The following is a 14245-nucleotide window of genomic DNA, read 5'->3' as shown; positions in this document are numbered from 1 at the left end:
TTCTTTTATTAAGCTTTACAATGAGCAAAATGTACTTATGTTATAGTTCACTAAGCACCTGAAAAATAATAATACATGTCCTTTAAGAAATTATTCATGACAGTAATTCTCACCACAAATGGACCTCATTCCACAGATTGAGAAACACTGCTGTTTGCACATATCAGCCACACCTAGTTAGGCCAGATCCGTTCATCACTAAACAATCAACTCCATATGATAAAAACGTCTCCATAAAACAAAAGGACTTGCATATGTTTATTTCCTCAAACCGACTGTGCTCTTAATCTGTAACAGATTTCATCACAAAAACACAATGATTTACACAAATCAAACAGAGTTTACAGACAATGTACAAATGTGAATAGTGCATCAGTGCAGTTGAATTAATAACTTTGTATCCAAGGAATTAAGAGAGCTGCAAATTAACCTTGTTAATGTAAAGTTTAGACTCCATGTTAAAGATTGTGGTTCGAGATAATTAAATATTGAAACATTTAATACATACACAACCAATGTCAATCTAATTCTACAAGTTAACTATATTTGATTTGTTTATAGATTACAGAAGAAAATATTAATAAAGGTTTTGTAAACACAATTTCAACAGTCCAAGTCAAATCGGAATAAAATCCAAATATTGCACACTCATGCAGAGGCAGACACTTGTTAGACAATGCTTGCACACAGTTTAAATTGTCCTTTACGCATCCATCCTCCAGGGGCTCACACATGGAACCAAAACGAAATGAAAATGCGGGGAAAAGGGAAGTAATATCGTCACAACTTGATGAGTCACAGCTCGCCTGATCTTCATTTGTCCTCTCGCATTGTCCTCCCCCTGTCTGCTCCTCACTGCGGCTGTTCACTGTGAGAATTAACACACACAGACACGTGTTCAGATCAGAGTTAGAGTGAAATAAAAACTAAGACGTTAATGTTTTTGCTTTGTTTTGCCACAGCTCACAGTATCTGCCACCAGAGGGCGACAATACTCCAACAATATCCCACAATGACAACCATACTGTCTATGTATCATTTTGTTACAAACTTACATGGTTTCATAGGTACTCTGATCTTTGGATTTCAGGAAGCGCATAGCAAAGAAACCACCAGCTTGGACACACAGCACCAGGATTATGCCCCCAATAAAGCTGGACATGTCAAACTTAGCCTGGGAGAACTCAGGTTTGGGAGTGCTCTTACGGTCTGCAGAGAGAAACATAATTACTCATGAATGGGCAGACGTAGAGAGGTGTTTACGGCGTTTGCATGCGTAGGATGATACTGGCAGCGCTGAGTAGGCCCATGTTATTGAGTGAGGGGCTTCAGGGAAATGGCTTTTATGGGAATGATGCGTGGAAGGTGGGGGCTTTCATTTACCTGCGTCATTTCCATCTTCAGCAAGTGTCTCCACAACTGGACAGATACATAAGAGATAGTTAGGTGATACATGACCGTCTTTATTGATGACCATCTGTGGTGATAGAGTTAGTTACTACCTAAGCACAGTTCTGATACTCTGGTCCAGCTGCAGTTCCTCCCGTCATCTGCAGTGTCTCCTCCATCCCTCATACATACACCATTGTCATTATCTGTGTTATAACAGAAAGATTGTCAGTGTTCAACTGATATTTTGTGATTGTATGCAGAACATTTGATCAAATTTACCTGAAAAAGAGCTCTGAACATTTGACTAAAGATCCACTATGTAACATCTCTTTTGGCTTTGGAATGTTCCAGTATGGCATAATAGACCAGCACGTGATGCCCCCAGGCCAAGTTACAGATTAGATCTGTGTCTTTCAAGGTTTTTTAGACTAATAACACACCTATAATTGAAATGCATGCCTATTGCCATGCTGTGGAACATTCTAGGCAGCTATACCAGAAAAGTTACATAGTGTACCTTTAATTATAGCCCAAAGTATTGTTACGTAAAATACATTCACCCCTGGAATAAGACATTCATCCACAAATTAAGTAACGCAGATTATCAAATTAACTTCAAACTAACATCAATCATTATGATGTTTGTGTGATAAAAGCTACATTGTAATTGAATGACATAGAGGCTGATCTGGCAACTAGTCATAATCTTACATATTATTATTATTTCTTACACCTATAGTAGTTTTGTTTAGGTTTATGAACTTCCTAGCGAACTGAATTATTTAGTTTTCAGGGACAAACCAGTGACGCTTGAGTTACAGCAGCTGTGATGATAGAGTTACTATCAGTGGTCAATGCTGTGAGTGTGTGTGTGTGTGTGTGTGTGTGTAGACGTCACCTTCTGGGCACAGCCTCCAAACACAACCTGTCAAGTTGAGCAAAGAGGCCCCGACGCACAGGTCACATGAGTCGGCCTGAGAACAGTCTGGGTCTGGAGTACAAATAAAATGGCAGGCAGTTGAAAGCTTTCGTGAAACTGGTTAGCAAGTGTACAATTATACTATTGGATTAGATTACTGGAATCATTAAAATGTGTTTGTAAATTTGAAAAGTAAATGTGTAACATTTGTATTTAGATTAACAGGAAAATTATTATAAACGTTGGAAATAGTTTGTTCCAAAACACTGAGAATATAACATTACCTGAATTTAGGTAAAGTAAAGTAAAGGTGATTATTGCTATAAAAATATAATTGGAACAAAATACTTGTTTCAAAAGTGAAATTAAAGAGTTTCCTTCCAACCATCCTTTTTTGACTCTTGTAAGAAACAAAGAAATACAAAAATGAACTCTTACCTGCTTGTGAATATGCAGAGTTCACTGCTACAAAAAGCAATAAACAGGAACAGATTATCTTGAATGCTACACCCTGCATTGTTAGAACTACAGAACACTAGTAATTGCAACCAGGAATATGTAGTTCTTTATGCTATGCTAGTATGCTAGAAAGGCAAATAAAGTTATGATTCTTCTCTGGGGCAGTCACGGAGAGACTGATGGGACAAAGGCATCGGTGTAACATGAGAGACACCCAACTTGGTTCCTTGGCAACAAGTGGCCCACCTTAACCCAACTGAAATGGACACCACTTCAGATGAACTGACATCTGACTGGCTGTCTCTAAAACGTGTGTTCTTGTAAATGCTGGATTAATTCTAACAACGTTAGTTTTTGACTAAAAGTAATTTGGCTGAAGACTTTTTGCCTCAAAGGCTTTGGACAAAAGGAACATTGAATGTATTAAATATGTGTCACAAGAGCACCTCATGTCCAAAGGGCTCAAGTTCAATTTAAACAGTTAAACAACCAACCCTTTATTTAATCACTGTGGTGATTAAATAAATGTAATTGCATTGATATACAGATTATAATGGATAGCGTTTTAAATAATGATAGAAAGGTCTGAAGCTTAAAATCTTGCTCTACGATTCCAATTAAATATTTTATCAACACATTTTATTTTTATTAATTAAGTATTGTGTCTTTTGTCCATAAACCTTATATACAAAATACCTTTCTGGTTTATATATATATATATCAGTTACTGAACTAATGTAATGTGATCACTGTAGTTGCAGTTATGTCCAGTCAGACGCAGAGCTCTCTAAAAATAAAAAAGTGTGAAGAAGATGGCGATGAAGGTGTTAAAACCCATCACTCAGATACGTCAGAACTACACTGTAATTGTACTTGTGATTATCAAATGATGTGAGGCCCAGGGTTAAACATACAAAAGATGGCAGACCCACTCAGAAGTTATAATTCAAGTGAGATCCACCTGGAAGGCGTATGACAAGTTTTGGGATCCTGTAGTGTACATCCACATTAACTTAAAGAATACCTCTAAACTCCCACTTCTCTTGCTCATGCAGTCTGGACACTGCTAAAAGCTTTTGTGTGTTGGTGTGAAATCATAAAAGAACCACGTGGGACGTCAGACATGGAGCACGATGTCACAGTGTGGGCCACAAAATGAATAGACATGCCTGAGCGAGGGATAATGCTGCTTGACTGGTTATACTGAATTAATTATTGTAAATGGCTATAAATGCGCTCATCGTTTAAGTGGAATATGCACAATGACTTCATCTTGCCTACATTCAGCATATGTGCAATGTTTGTTTGTTTGTTTGTTTGTTTGTTTGTTTTTTAATAATTATGCAAAATTGAAATAGGTGAAATTTAATCTCGACCTTCTCGAATCACGACACCACTGGGGCTAACTAGAAGAAGGTTGCTTTCCAATCCTCTTGGTGACGTAGGCGGGGTTTAGCAGCAGGAAGCGTGTCCTAATATGGCTGTAAGAAGACGAGATTCCCGTCACATTGTTATGCGCGACCACGCAAAGCCCACCTTGCAGCCTCCGCGCACACACACCAAGAACCCGGGGAAGCCACGAAATCCCTGTTGGTATTTCAGTTACAACCGCATTTATCACAAAAGGAATGCCCTGTAACTGAAAAAGTCCGAAAAGGTGAATCAAGGAGCTTTGCTTAAAAACACAAGCCATTAGATCCATACGTTTAGGCTACGTAAGCTTTATATTTAGGCTCTAGTGCATTTGAATGAGTGACATCGTCAGTAAACCAATATTGCGTTTGCCGTAATATTGCATATGGCTTAGAAAAGGTGCACTGTTAATTTGGGGACGCAGTTTCTGAATGCGTGAGTACATTGTTATGAAGCGCATGAGTCACCGTGCTGCTCTTCAGTACCATGGACAGCTCCAGCCCCATCACGATCCCATCGCTGAGCTCCCGCGTGCTCAGACCGTGACACAGACCATGGCACAGACCATGACACAGACCATGGCACACACCATGGCACAGACCATGGCACAGTCACCATGGCACAGACCACTGACCGGCTCAGCTTTGGACCGGGGTCCACGGGAGGCCATTATGTACAAGCAATGAAAAAAGAGTGATCCGCAGTGGGATGGGCCATATGCGATGCCGCATTTTTCTGAATGAAATTACTCCCTTTACTCCCCCCTCATACTCCTCGTACCTGATGTACTAGAGCCTTATTGGTTGAGCGCCCCCATTCACTGACGTCAGACTGAGCTCTCTTGTAGACGTGTCTGAGGGCAACAGCATCCATTCTGGCATTTGTGCGCGACTGGAGAGACCTGGACCAGAAGAGAAAATGCGAACAATACACTGGACATTTATGCTTCATAGATAAAGACTGAAACCAGGAGCATTTACTGAGGTTGCCATACGTTTTTAAAGATCAATCACGCTGCAACAGATTGGTCGTGCAGCATCAGTTCATTTCGACAATCAGCTTTGAACCCTCTATTCTCCGGGAAGAACTAATCCGATCCAGTTTGCTAATAAGGTAAGATGCATTCATGATAAAACATACTGTATTCTGTAGACAGGTTTATCAGTGTGCACTGTGGGTTTGACTTGTGCGGTGCGCCATCAAACCTGCTAGTGTGTTATATAACTGAATCCTCCGCGACTGGTGCTGACTGGGAAAGCACAAGGGGACAGATTGACCATGATGAGTTTCATAGACAATGGTGATTTGATTTTAAAACATGATTTTAAAGGCCTAAACATTTTTTTAAACACATATATAAACTAAAATATTGTATGTAAAACCCATACCAACCACTTCAGCATTATTAATCTATATAGTCAATTCTAATATTGCTACTGTTTAGTACACTAATCTATGGACATGGGTATTTGTTCCTGACTGTAAAATAAAATATTTTTAACGAGGAGATTAGCATCAATTATACAGTACAAGTTACCCAATGTATCAAATCATCGGCCTTAAGCAGTCCAAATCCTGGTGCCAGGATGTGTATAGGGTACTGGACTATGAAATAATGGACTATGAAGATGTGATGTGATCAACTGTGGCAGCTAATGTGAATTATTTTCATTATAGATCAACCATGATCCTGAATGCCTCAGATGTTGGCTTGGTGGAGTCCTCAGGTGAGGAGCCTTTCTATGTGGTGGACGACCTGCCAAGCACCTCTCCTTCTCAGCTCTCGCCGCTCACGGTTTGGGGCGTGGCTCTGTGCACATCTGGAACTGTTATTGCCATGGAGAATGCAATAGTAGTTACCACCATCTTGGCCACTCCCTCTCTCCGTGCACCTGTGTTTCTGCTGCTGGCCAGTCTGGGGCTTGCAGATCTACTCGCAGGTGTAGCTCTGATTCTACACTTCCTCTTCTTGTTTTGTGTGGAGCCCAGTGATTGGTCAGAACTGTTCACTTCAGGACTGCTGGTAACATCCTTGACTGCCTCTCTCTGTAGCCTGATGGGTGTGGCCCTGGACCGATACCTGTCTTTGAGCCACGCCCTCACCTATGGATCAGGTCAGTCACGTCGCTGGGCTGCCGTGCTCCTCCTGCTGGTCTGGCTCGGGGCCTGTGTTATTGGAGCTGTGCCTGCAATGGGTTGGCACTGTCTAGAAGAACCACAGTCCTGCTCTGTAGCACGACCTTTGACCAGGACTTACCTCTCCCTCTTGTGTGGAGGCTTCCTGCTGGTTGTCATGGTAACTCTGCAATTGTATGCTGGAATTTGTCAAGTAGCAAGGCGACATGCCCATGCCATAGCAACACAGAGGCATTTCTTGCCTGCCAATCAGCCATATGCAAGCAAGCACGGCAGTGGTAGAGGCTTCTCTCGCCTCTTCCTCGTGCTAAGTGTTTTTGTGGGGTGTTGGATGCCTTTTTCTTTGTGGGGGCTTCTGGGTGACGCATCAAGCCCACCACTGTACACATATGCTACCCTTGTGCCAGCTGCAGGCAGCTCCCTGTTGAACCCTCTGCTCTACAGTCTGAGAAACAAGGACATCCGTAGAGTGCTGCTGCAGGCCTGCTGCCCACACAGAAACACACACAGCACAAATGTGCACTACCCTGTGGATGTGTAAACTGCCAAATTCCAAGAAAAATCTACAATCTATGCCAAATAGTTTCTGCTTGAAGTCTAGGACAAACAAATAGTTGCACTAAGTTTGGTCCAGAACAAGCAGTCTCTCCTCCACACACAAACACACCCACACACACAAGCAGCATCCATTTGCAAACCAGAATGTACTGAACTGTCCAGATGGAAATCCAGAGGGTTCTGTGTTTGCCATGAATACTTGTGTGTACTTTGTGCCTCATCTTCAATCAATTGTAGCTCTACTGGATCCATTGAGTGTAACAGTCACTGATAACCTTATTTATATCCTCTAAGAGTGTTTTTGGTCCTTAAGAAGACTATCACAGTGCACTGAAAGTGATCCAGTTGTTAATTACTTGAAGCCCTGTATAACAGTGTTCCTAAATGTTTGAAATACTGTTTTGCACATATTAAGGCACTTTTAAAAGTACTTCTCATGTTGTTGCACAACCTTTTTGAAATGAATATTTTATACTGATAAATAATAAATATGCTTTTTCTTACTGTGATGTCCCCCCTCTTCATTCCTTTGAGTACAGCCTGATCCTACCAAAGCAGAAGCACTTCTAGCATAGCTCAACCTTCACAAAAGATTCTTTATACATTTCCAGACCAGAACTTTTAGATATTTGCTAATTGGATTTTAACTCCTGCTTAGACCAAACTTATTTAGCATTCTCACAGTCATTAAGTAAAACAAAAAACTTGGGATTTCAAAATCTTTATTTGGATAAATAGAAAAAGGAATGTAGTGCAGAAGAAGTAACCTTTGGGTGTGTATAATTGCGTTAACGAATATAACATATTTAAATAAAAGCACTTGAAAACATCCACACCAAACCAGTTACTTCAAAGCAAGTCAAAGTGTTTAGGAGGAAGCAATAAAATGTACTACATGTAAAAGGCACTTAAGAAAGAAAAGCAGCATTTGAACTATTTGAGACGAGACATTGTTCAAAGTAGCAGTAATAAAAAATAAAAAAAAGCATGATTTGAAGCCATTATTTCTGTTATCCAAACAGAACAATTATTTTTCTGTTGTGCTATTAACTAACTGATCCATTCACATAAAAAAGTGTACATTATCAAAGTGAAATAGCAATAAACCAATATCATATATTGTGCTGAAGAATTTAAAATATTATCCAATACAAAGTATTAACATCTTAAATTATAAACTCATACTTATATTATTAAGAAGCAATAACCACATGACTACATGCAACGGTTTTATGCACTGTTTTTGTTACAGTTATCTCCCTCTAAAATCTGATAAAGCCATGTACTAGCCATGCAAGTGCAACACACCTTATACCGATTAAGACAAGTCAAGGGACCTTAAAACTTGTCATGTTCAAAAGAGGCAACAAAATATAGTTGCAGCTTGATCAAAAAAATATATTGGAATGAAAACCAGTGGTAGATGAATGGTACAATGGTAGATACTTTAGGCAAACTAATGTGTTTTACTATTTTTGTCAAATTGGTGCACAGCTATGGAATTTTGCATTTAAAAAATATAGATTTTTAAACACATCATGACTGAGACAGAATGTAGATCAATCAGACCAGTCATCTTCATCAAACTCTGAAGAATCTTCACTGTCGCTGCACTCCACAGCGATACGTCGAGACAAGATGGCCGCTACATCATTCCCCGTGTCAACCCTCTTCTCTTGCTCACGCTGGGCCTCAGTTTTACGAAGGTTAAAGCCTGTTGCAAAACAATCATTTGAACATAAAATAATGACCATATTTACGGTACTAGCTTAAAAATATGTACTTAATAAACAATATTCATCATTGCACGAGTTAAATAGTTCTGATATAAAACTGAATTTATTGTTACAAATACAAATTACTACCTAAAATTGTAAAGTTCAGTATGTTACCTTGACGAATGGCTTGTAGCAAGTCACTGCGGGCGTCGTTTTCCGGTTCTGGAGCTGGGGCCGGTTGCAGTTTGGGAGTTGGTACCAGACCACCTCCAGAGGAAGGAGGTGGAGGCCCATTGAAAGATGGAGGAGGTGGTCCTGGAGGTGGTGGAGGTGGAGGAGGAGGTGGTGGACCACCACCCATGGGAGCAGAGGGGGGAGGCGGGGGGATGGCTGCAGCCATAGGAGGAGGAGGTGGGGCCGGTGGGGCGGGATAGCCAGCAGGAGAGGAGGTCATAGGAGGAGGAGAGGGCGGAGGCTCAAAACCAGGAGGTGGAGGCATGGCCATACCAGAGGGAGGAGGAGGGGGAGGGGGTGCAGGGGGTGGGGCCAGATTAGGACGGGCCGCTGGAGGAGAGGCCATGGGAGGAGCAGGAGGGGGGTGATCTGGACTCTGAACTCTCTGAGATGGAGCTCCAAACTGTCCGTCGTATCTGTGAAAAGTGTAAATAATCTATGGGTCCTGAATTGGCTTTCATTTGAATAAACTGGATGCATTAAGGGTATGTTTTTGTATAAAACACTGTGCCTTTATGTAGCACTCTGTACTTACGCCATGTCTGGAGGTGGAGGAGGCAAGTCCTCACTTGGAGGCAGAGGAGAGGCAGGATCATAAGAGTAGGAGTTCGTACTCATTTCAAGACCATTGTATCCATCTCCGGAGGTAATACTGCCATTAAGAGCTTCTGAAGAATTCCTGCAATTTTTTATTTTTTTTACAATTGTAAGGCTTTTAAATACTGAATGCCTGAAGGAAATCGGGATCAAATGGTAATACTCAAATATATGTAGAAACATTACGACTTACTCTAAGTCATTCTTTGGCACCACAAACTCTTGTCCCATCTTGAGACGCTCCCATTCGTCTTTCCTGGTTTTGACTTTTCGTGGATTGAGCGTTCTTGCATTGTCATGGTCTTTCTTCTCTCTCTACTCACAAAATTATTGAATGGTATTTCACCACCATTATAATATAACAGTCATTAGTTTAATATCTAGATCAAACTCACTCTATGCTTGCGCTTTTCCTTCATGATATCCTTTGTGTCCTGCAGCATCTGTTCCTTCCACAGGTCAAAGAAGTAGGAAGGATCGGTGTAAAACTTCAGAGCCTCTTTGCCATCATCTCTGTTAAAACAATACAGACATTACCACACAACATTTGCCTCTGTGCCCGTTTAGCTGTGACCATTTTATAAATGAGTGCTTGGAAAAACTGGAATATATTTTGTGACTTGAGTCAACTACATCATAATCACACAATCAAGCAGGGTCACAGTACTTGAAAATACTGGCTGACACTACTTTCCTCACCCTTCATTCCCTGTTATTGGTTTCAATTCAAGTTTCATTTATAACCTTGATAAAACCAAGGCTAGTAAGCATGATTTGGACATAATTATTAGCTCTTAACTCCTCTCTAGACTCACCATTTTCTATAGAGTATAAATAATATTGTAGAGTTGGATATTTGAAGAGTTGGGTTTAAGGATTACCGAGTCACTCAGACACCCAGCCCAGCCTCCCCACAAATTTTAGACACGATCGTTGAGCACGTTCTATTCATTCATCGTAATTTACATTTTGGAGTGGACCTTGTCAAATCCTTTAATCTACAGATGGCCAGGTATGGATTTTGTTTGCCAATACCAATAGAACTTGAAGCCGTGGAACAACCCTTCAAAGATGTGACAACAATATTTTCATCCGACACAGTCTCTTCATTTAAGACCAGGCTTAAAACATTCTTCTTTGAAATCACTTATGGTCAGGCCAGTTAGAAACAGAAATAAAGTATGCATGGCAGTATGGCAGCTTGAGCACTATCCTGCTTCTGACTACTTTACCCATCAACAATATCTAATATTTTATTTCACTTGTAGTCTGTTCATTACTGTTTACATCTTTTCTCCTTCTTCCACTTCAGACACTGGCGATGCTGCTGACCTGTAGTTGTGGATGCTCCTCAACTGCCACGTGGAACACTCTTTATTCTAGATGAACAGATCTAAAAACTGCCTGGATGAATGGTCTCTCTAGATGAACTACCCTCTCTCCTCCTGAATGGTTCCAGCTAGGGCTGGGTATTGCCTAGTACCTCACGATACAATACGTATCCCTATAGAGGGTCCGCGATACGATACGAATCCCGATACAGCGAGCTTGATACGATATGAATCCCGATTCATGATATCTCTTAAAACCGGTGTTAAAGTTATGTTTTGATTAAGTATAATAACAAAATGCATTCGAATTTCATGTTCACACTGTCCTCAATATCAGAATACAACTGTCCTATGATGAAATCACATTCCTCAAACTCAGCAGTCTGTAGGTTCAAAAGTGTAACGCTGCTATTTCTAATGACTTTATGTTGTTTTTAGCGTATCACGATACACATCTCTGTATCGATACACGTATTGCCAAGAAGACCATCACGATATATCACAATATCGATATATTGAGCACAGCCCTAGTTCCATCTCCACAGTCTATCTCCAAATGGACGCGCTTCAGCCTGTCCATCCGAGGGAGTCAGATCTCTCCTTCATTGTGGTTCTCCCCGAGGTTTTGTAGTCTTTCCTTGCCGAGAAGGAGACCGGGGACATTGGGACATTTGCTAAATTCCAATGAGTATTGTTTATTCTGTTTTTCACTGTTGCCCTTCGAGGCTTTTGTGATTTTGGGCGGTACAAAAATAAATGTAATTTAACTACCCCATCTTTAGCATCATTGTTCTCTTATTCCCATTTGAACTCACTAGTCTTTTTAAAGAAGGCATTTGATGCACTATGGGAACAGACAGGGAATGACACAGGGATATAAAGGCCCCAGCATGTTGCCTCTTGAAAAGATATGTCCGGGAACTTATATATGATAACATTTCCCCAAAACTCTAAGCACCAAAATGTAACCCATCTCTAGTCTCTACTTTCAAAAAACCAGCAGTAATAAGTCTATTGCCGGCCTAATTAAAAGAAAACCATTTATATCTACTTCACGTGTGAGAGGTCATGATGTGCCTGATGGATGTAACAGCCTTAAGATAACAGGTCACTGTGTTCAACAATCTGCATGAGTGTGAAGAATTGTGCCCACGTGCTCTCATGTAGCACATCTTAATCATCCAACATGTGATCTGAATAATAAATTGCCCTGATGAAAATGCTGAAGGCACGCGCCTCCGACACGTGTTCTTTCACCAGTTCCTCTATTCTTAACAGCTTTGTGGTCTCGATGAATAAATATGAACACTGGGTGTAAATTGAGCATACCGGTACTTGCTGAGGTCATTAAGGGGAGGAGGCGGGTTACAGACACTATAAGTGTCCTGTACAGGAGCAGGCAGAGAGGGACGGGTGAAGAGCTGCTGGTCCTGGGTCAGACTGCTGCGGAAAGCCTTACGAGTGGTGATGGCCTGCAGAGACACTAAAAAGACCACATTTCATTTAGTATCATAGAGCAAAGGTTACTATTCATTATTCAGCCTCTCTAAAATATAAAGATGGTGTTGTAGCTTGTACCTTCTTCTTCTTTGGGGTCCAGTTGTGTGACCTTGACCTGTAGACGGTCCACTCTATCCCCCAGTGTATTCACTCTGATGGCAAATGCACCAGCCTGCACAAACAGCTCCCCAAACACATCCTCTGCATACTTACCTATGCACACATAAAATTTACGTCTTATAATTAGTCTGGTCAGAGTCAGAGTTTAAAGAGTCTAAAAGTATGCGAGTAACAGATCATTACAACAGTAATATGGCATGAGCACTCACTGAGGCTGCCTAGTTGGCGGATGATGTTGGCGAGACTTATGTTGGTGACACACTCCAGCTCGCTGCGAATGCTGGAGGGGATGGTTTGACGACACACGTGTCGCGGCTCGATGTTACGTGTCACCAGAGGCATGGCTGGCAGTTAGGGGGACCCAACCCCTAAGAGAAAATGTATTACTTCATTGAGACAAGCGACATTAGTTTATCGGATCAGCACAAGCAGAAGTTACAGTCTATATATAAAACTAGACAGAAAAAGCAGAAGCAAAACTCAGATGGCTGAACTCAGCATCAAAACCAAAATCATTTAAAATGGCTTTCAACAATAAGACATAAACATTTCATTTAAACACTAATATAATATTGTTTAATACAAACGATGTTGTACTAGTGCCTTTTCACCACACGGAGCGCTGTTCGTAGTGACAGTGTCAGAAAATGTCATCTCGAAGAGTTTAAGTTTTTCAACTCGTGCCCAAACACCAGGCAGACCGTTCACATTAAAAAGAGAGAATAGTGTTATAGTTTCTCCAAGCAGTCAATTAATTAGGCCTAATACGTGATCTATTCAATAAAGAGATGACCCACTGGAGAACTTGATTTTCATAATCCCCAAAAGGTTTACCAGCGTCTTTAGTCTTACTCCTCTTCCCTTTCGGCTGAGGAACTAGAGACTTACTTGACCGATTTCGTCGATTGTATTTAGTGTTGTACTGAAGGATCGTGTAGCCGTATGCACCGTGCAAATAGCCACAACACGATAATGAAATAACGCTTTTATGAACCTAAATGTAGCTAAAGGTTTCAGTGTAACAGTGTTCAGTGGGTTCTGGTCTTTTCAGAGCAGGAAGTAACATATCGGTGCCACTGAATTGAAAAAGCAGCCGTAAAAGTAACTTTAGAGCACGTATCCCGCTCTAACCCTAAATGGATCAGTTTTACTTGACTTACCGTCACAGCTGTCAGGTTGTAGATCGTCTTCACACGCGTGGCTGGTGCAGTTTCTCAAGATTTGTTGAAGAAAGGCTCAGCACAACAAGGCGCAGTCTGAATTGTCAGATCCGCCAAGTCCCGATATTGTTCACTTCTGATTGGTTCAGTAACTTGCTCTCCGCGCTCCCATTGGTCCACGCTCCTGTCAACACTAGACTCAGGATGTGTATAGAACAGGATGTGTAACTTTCAACGTAAAAAGCGCAACTCCACAACTCTCCACCCTGACTGCGAACATCTGGCCGTCATTTGCGTAACCGAGGGCGCGCGCGCATTCCTCCAGTTCTCTAGCGAGTTGGAACGAGTCCGAGGAATGACTGGCATCGGCCTGAAAGCACTTACAGGACGAGAAAGAGCCCACTCTGGTGCAAGTGACATAAAAGACCGAATGTTAGAGTGCCTTCTCCGTTTCATTCAATTACAAAACAAAACAATTATAAAAAGCATTGTAAAACTAAGCTGCGTGGCGACATCTGGACTAATCCTGTGGTAAAAAACAAAGGCCTGTCCGGGACCATGGTGCACAACTCTTAAAACAAATAAACATTGAAGACATTTGGACTTTTTAATAGACTACATTACAAAACGGGTCACAACAACTACGAGTCCTGTCCAAGCAGTCATATACATTTTACCAAAATCCTACAAAAATACATGTTTTTATCT

At 41.1% G+C, this 14245-nt stretch overlaps 3 protein-coding genes across 4 annotated transcripts in view; 1 reads left to right on the top strand and 2 right to left on the bottom strand.

The window, feature by feature from the left end:
* Positions 1-262: 262 nt before the first annotated feature.
* Positions 263-2986, bottom strand: cd164l2 (CD164 sialomucin-like 2). The gene is made up of 6 exons (XM_072447111.1): positions 2750-2986; positions 2291-2383; positions 1503-1595; positions 1384-1419; positions 1056-1209; positions 263-868 (listed from the first exon to the last, which is right to left on the bottom strand). Exons 1-6 carry the CDS (start codon positions 2826-2828, stop codon positions 853-855), a joined length of 471 nt encoding a protein of 156 aa, XP_072303212.1. The 5' UTR covers positions 2829-2986; the 3' UTR covers positions 263-852.
* A 2039-nt stretch (positions 2987-5025) lies between these two features.
* gpr3 (G protein-coupled receptor 3) overlaps positions 5026-14245 on the top strand; it is a 116473-nt gene continuing 107253 nt past the window's right edge. The window contains exons 1-2 of one of the 2 annotated variants that reach the window (XR_011927032.1): positions 5026-5296; positions 5861-7315. Coding sequence is in view for 1 of the 2 variants with exons in the window: in XM_072447536.1 (XP_072303637.1) it covers positions 5868-6860 (993 nt within the window). In the remaining variant the exon portion in view is untranslated. Of the gene's footprint in view, positions 5297-5860; positions 7381-14245 lie in introns of those variants that run through there. The other variant, XM_072447536.1, reaches the window with a different exon arrangement.
* wasf2 (WASP family member 2) lies at positions 7583-13704 on the bottom strand. Its single transcript, XM_072447534.1, has 9 exons — positions 13538-13704; positions 12587-12745; positions 12336-12470; positions 12087-12240; positions 9822-9939; positions 9620-9741; positions 9365-9508; positions 8770-9245; positions 7583-8591 (listed from the first exon to the last, which is right to left on the bottom strand). The coding sequence occupies exons 2-9, from the start codon at positions 12717-12719 to the stop codon at positions 8437-8439; spliced, it is 1437 nt and encodes a 478-aa protein (XP_072303635.1). The 5' UTR covers positions 12720-12745; positions 13538-13704; the 3' UTR covers positions 7583-8436.

Source organism: Eucyclogobius newberryi, unplaced genomic scaffold, assembly GCF_026437365.1.
Source record: "Eucyclogobius newberryi isolate DKJ021-1_F unplaced genomic scaffold, fEucNew1.0.hap1 SCAF_16, whole genome shotgun sequence".
NCBI lineage: Eukaryota > Metazoa > Chordata > Actinopteri > Gobiiformes > Gobiidae > Eucyclogobius > Eucyclogobius newberryi.
Note: the sequence above shows the minus strand (reverse complement) of the source record. Positions and strands in the feature narration are given on the sequence as shown.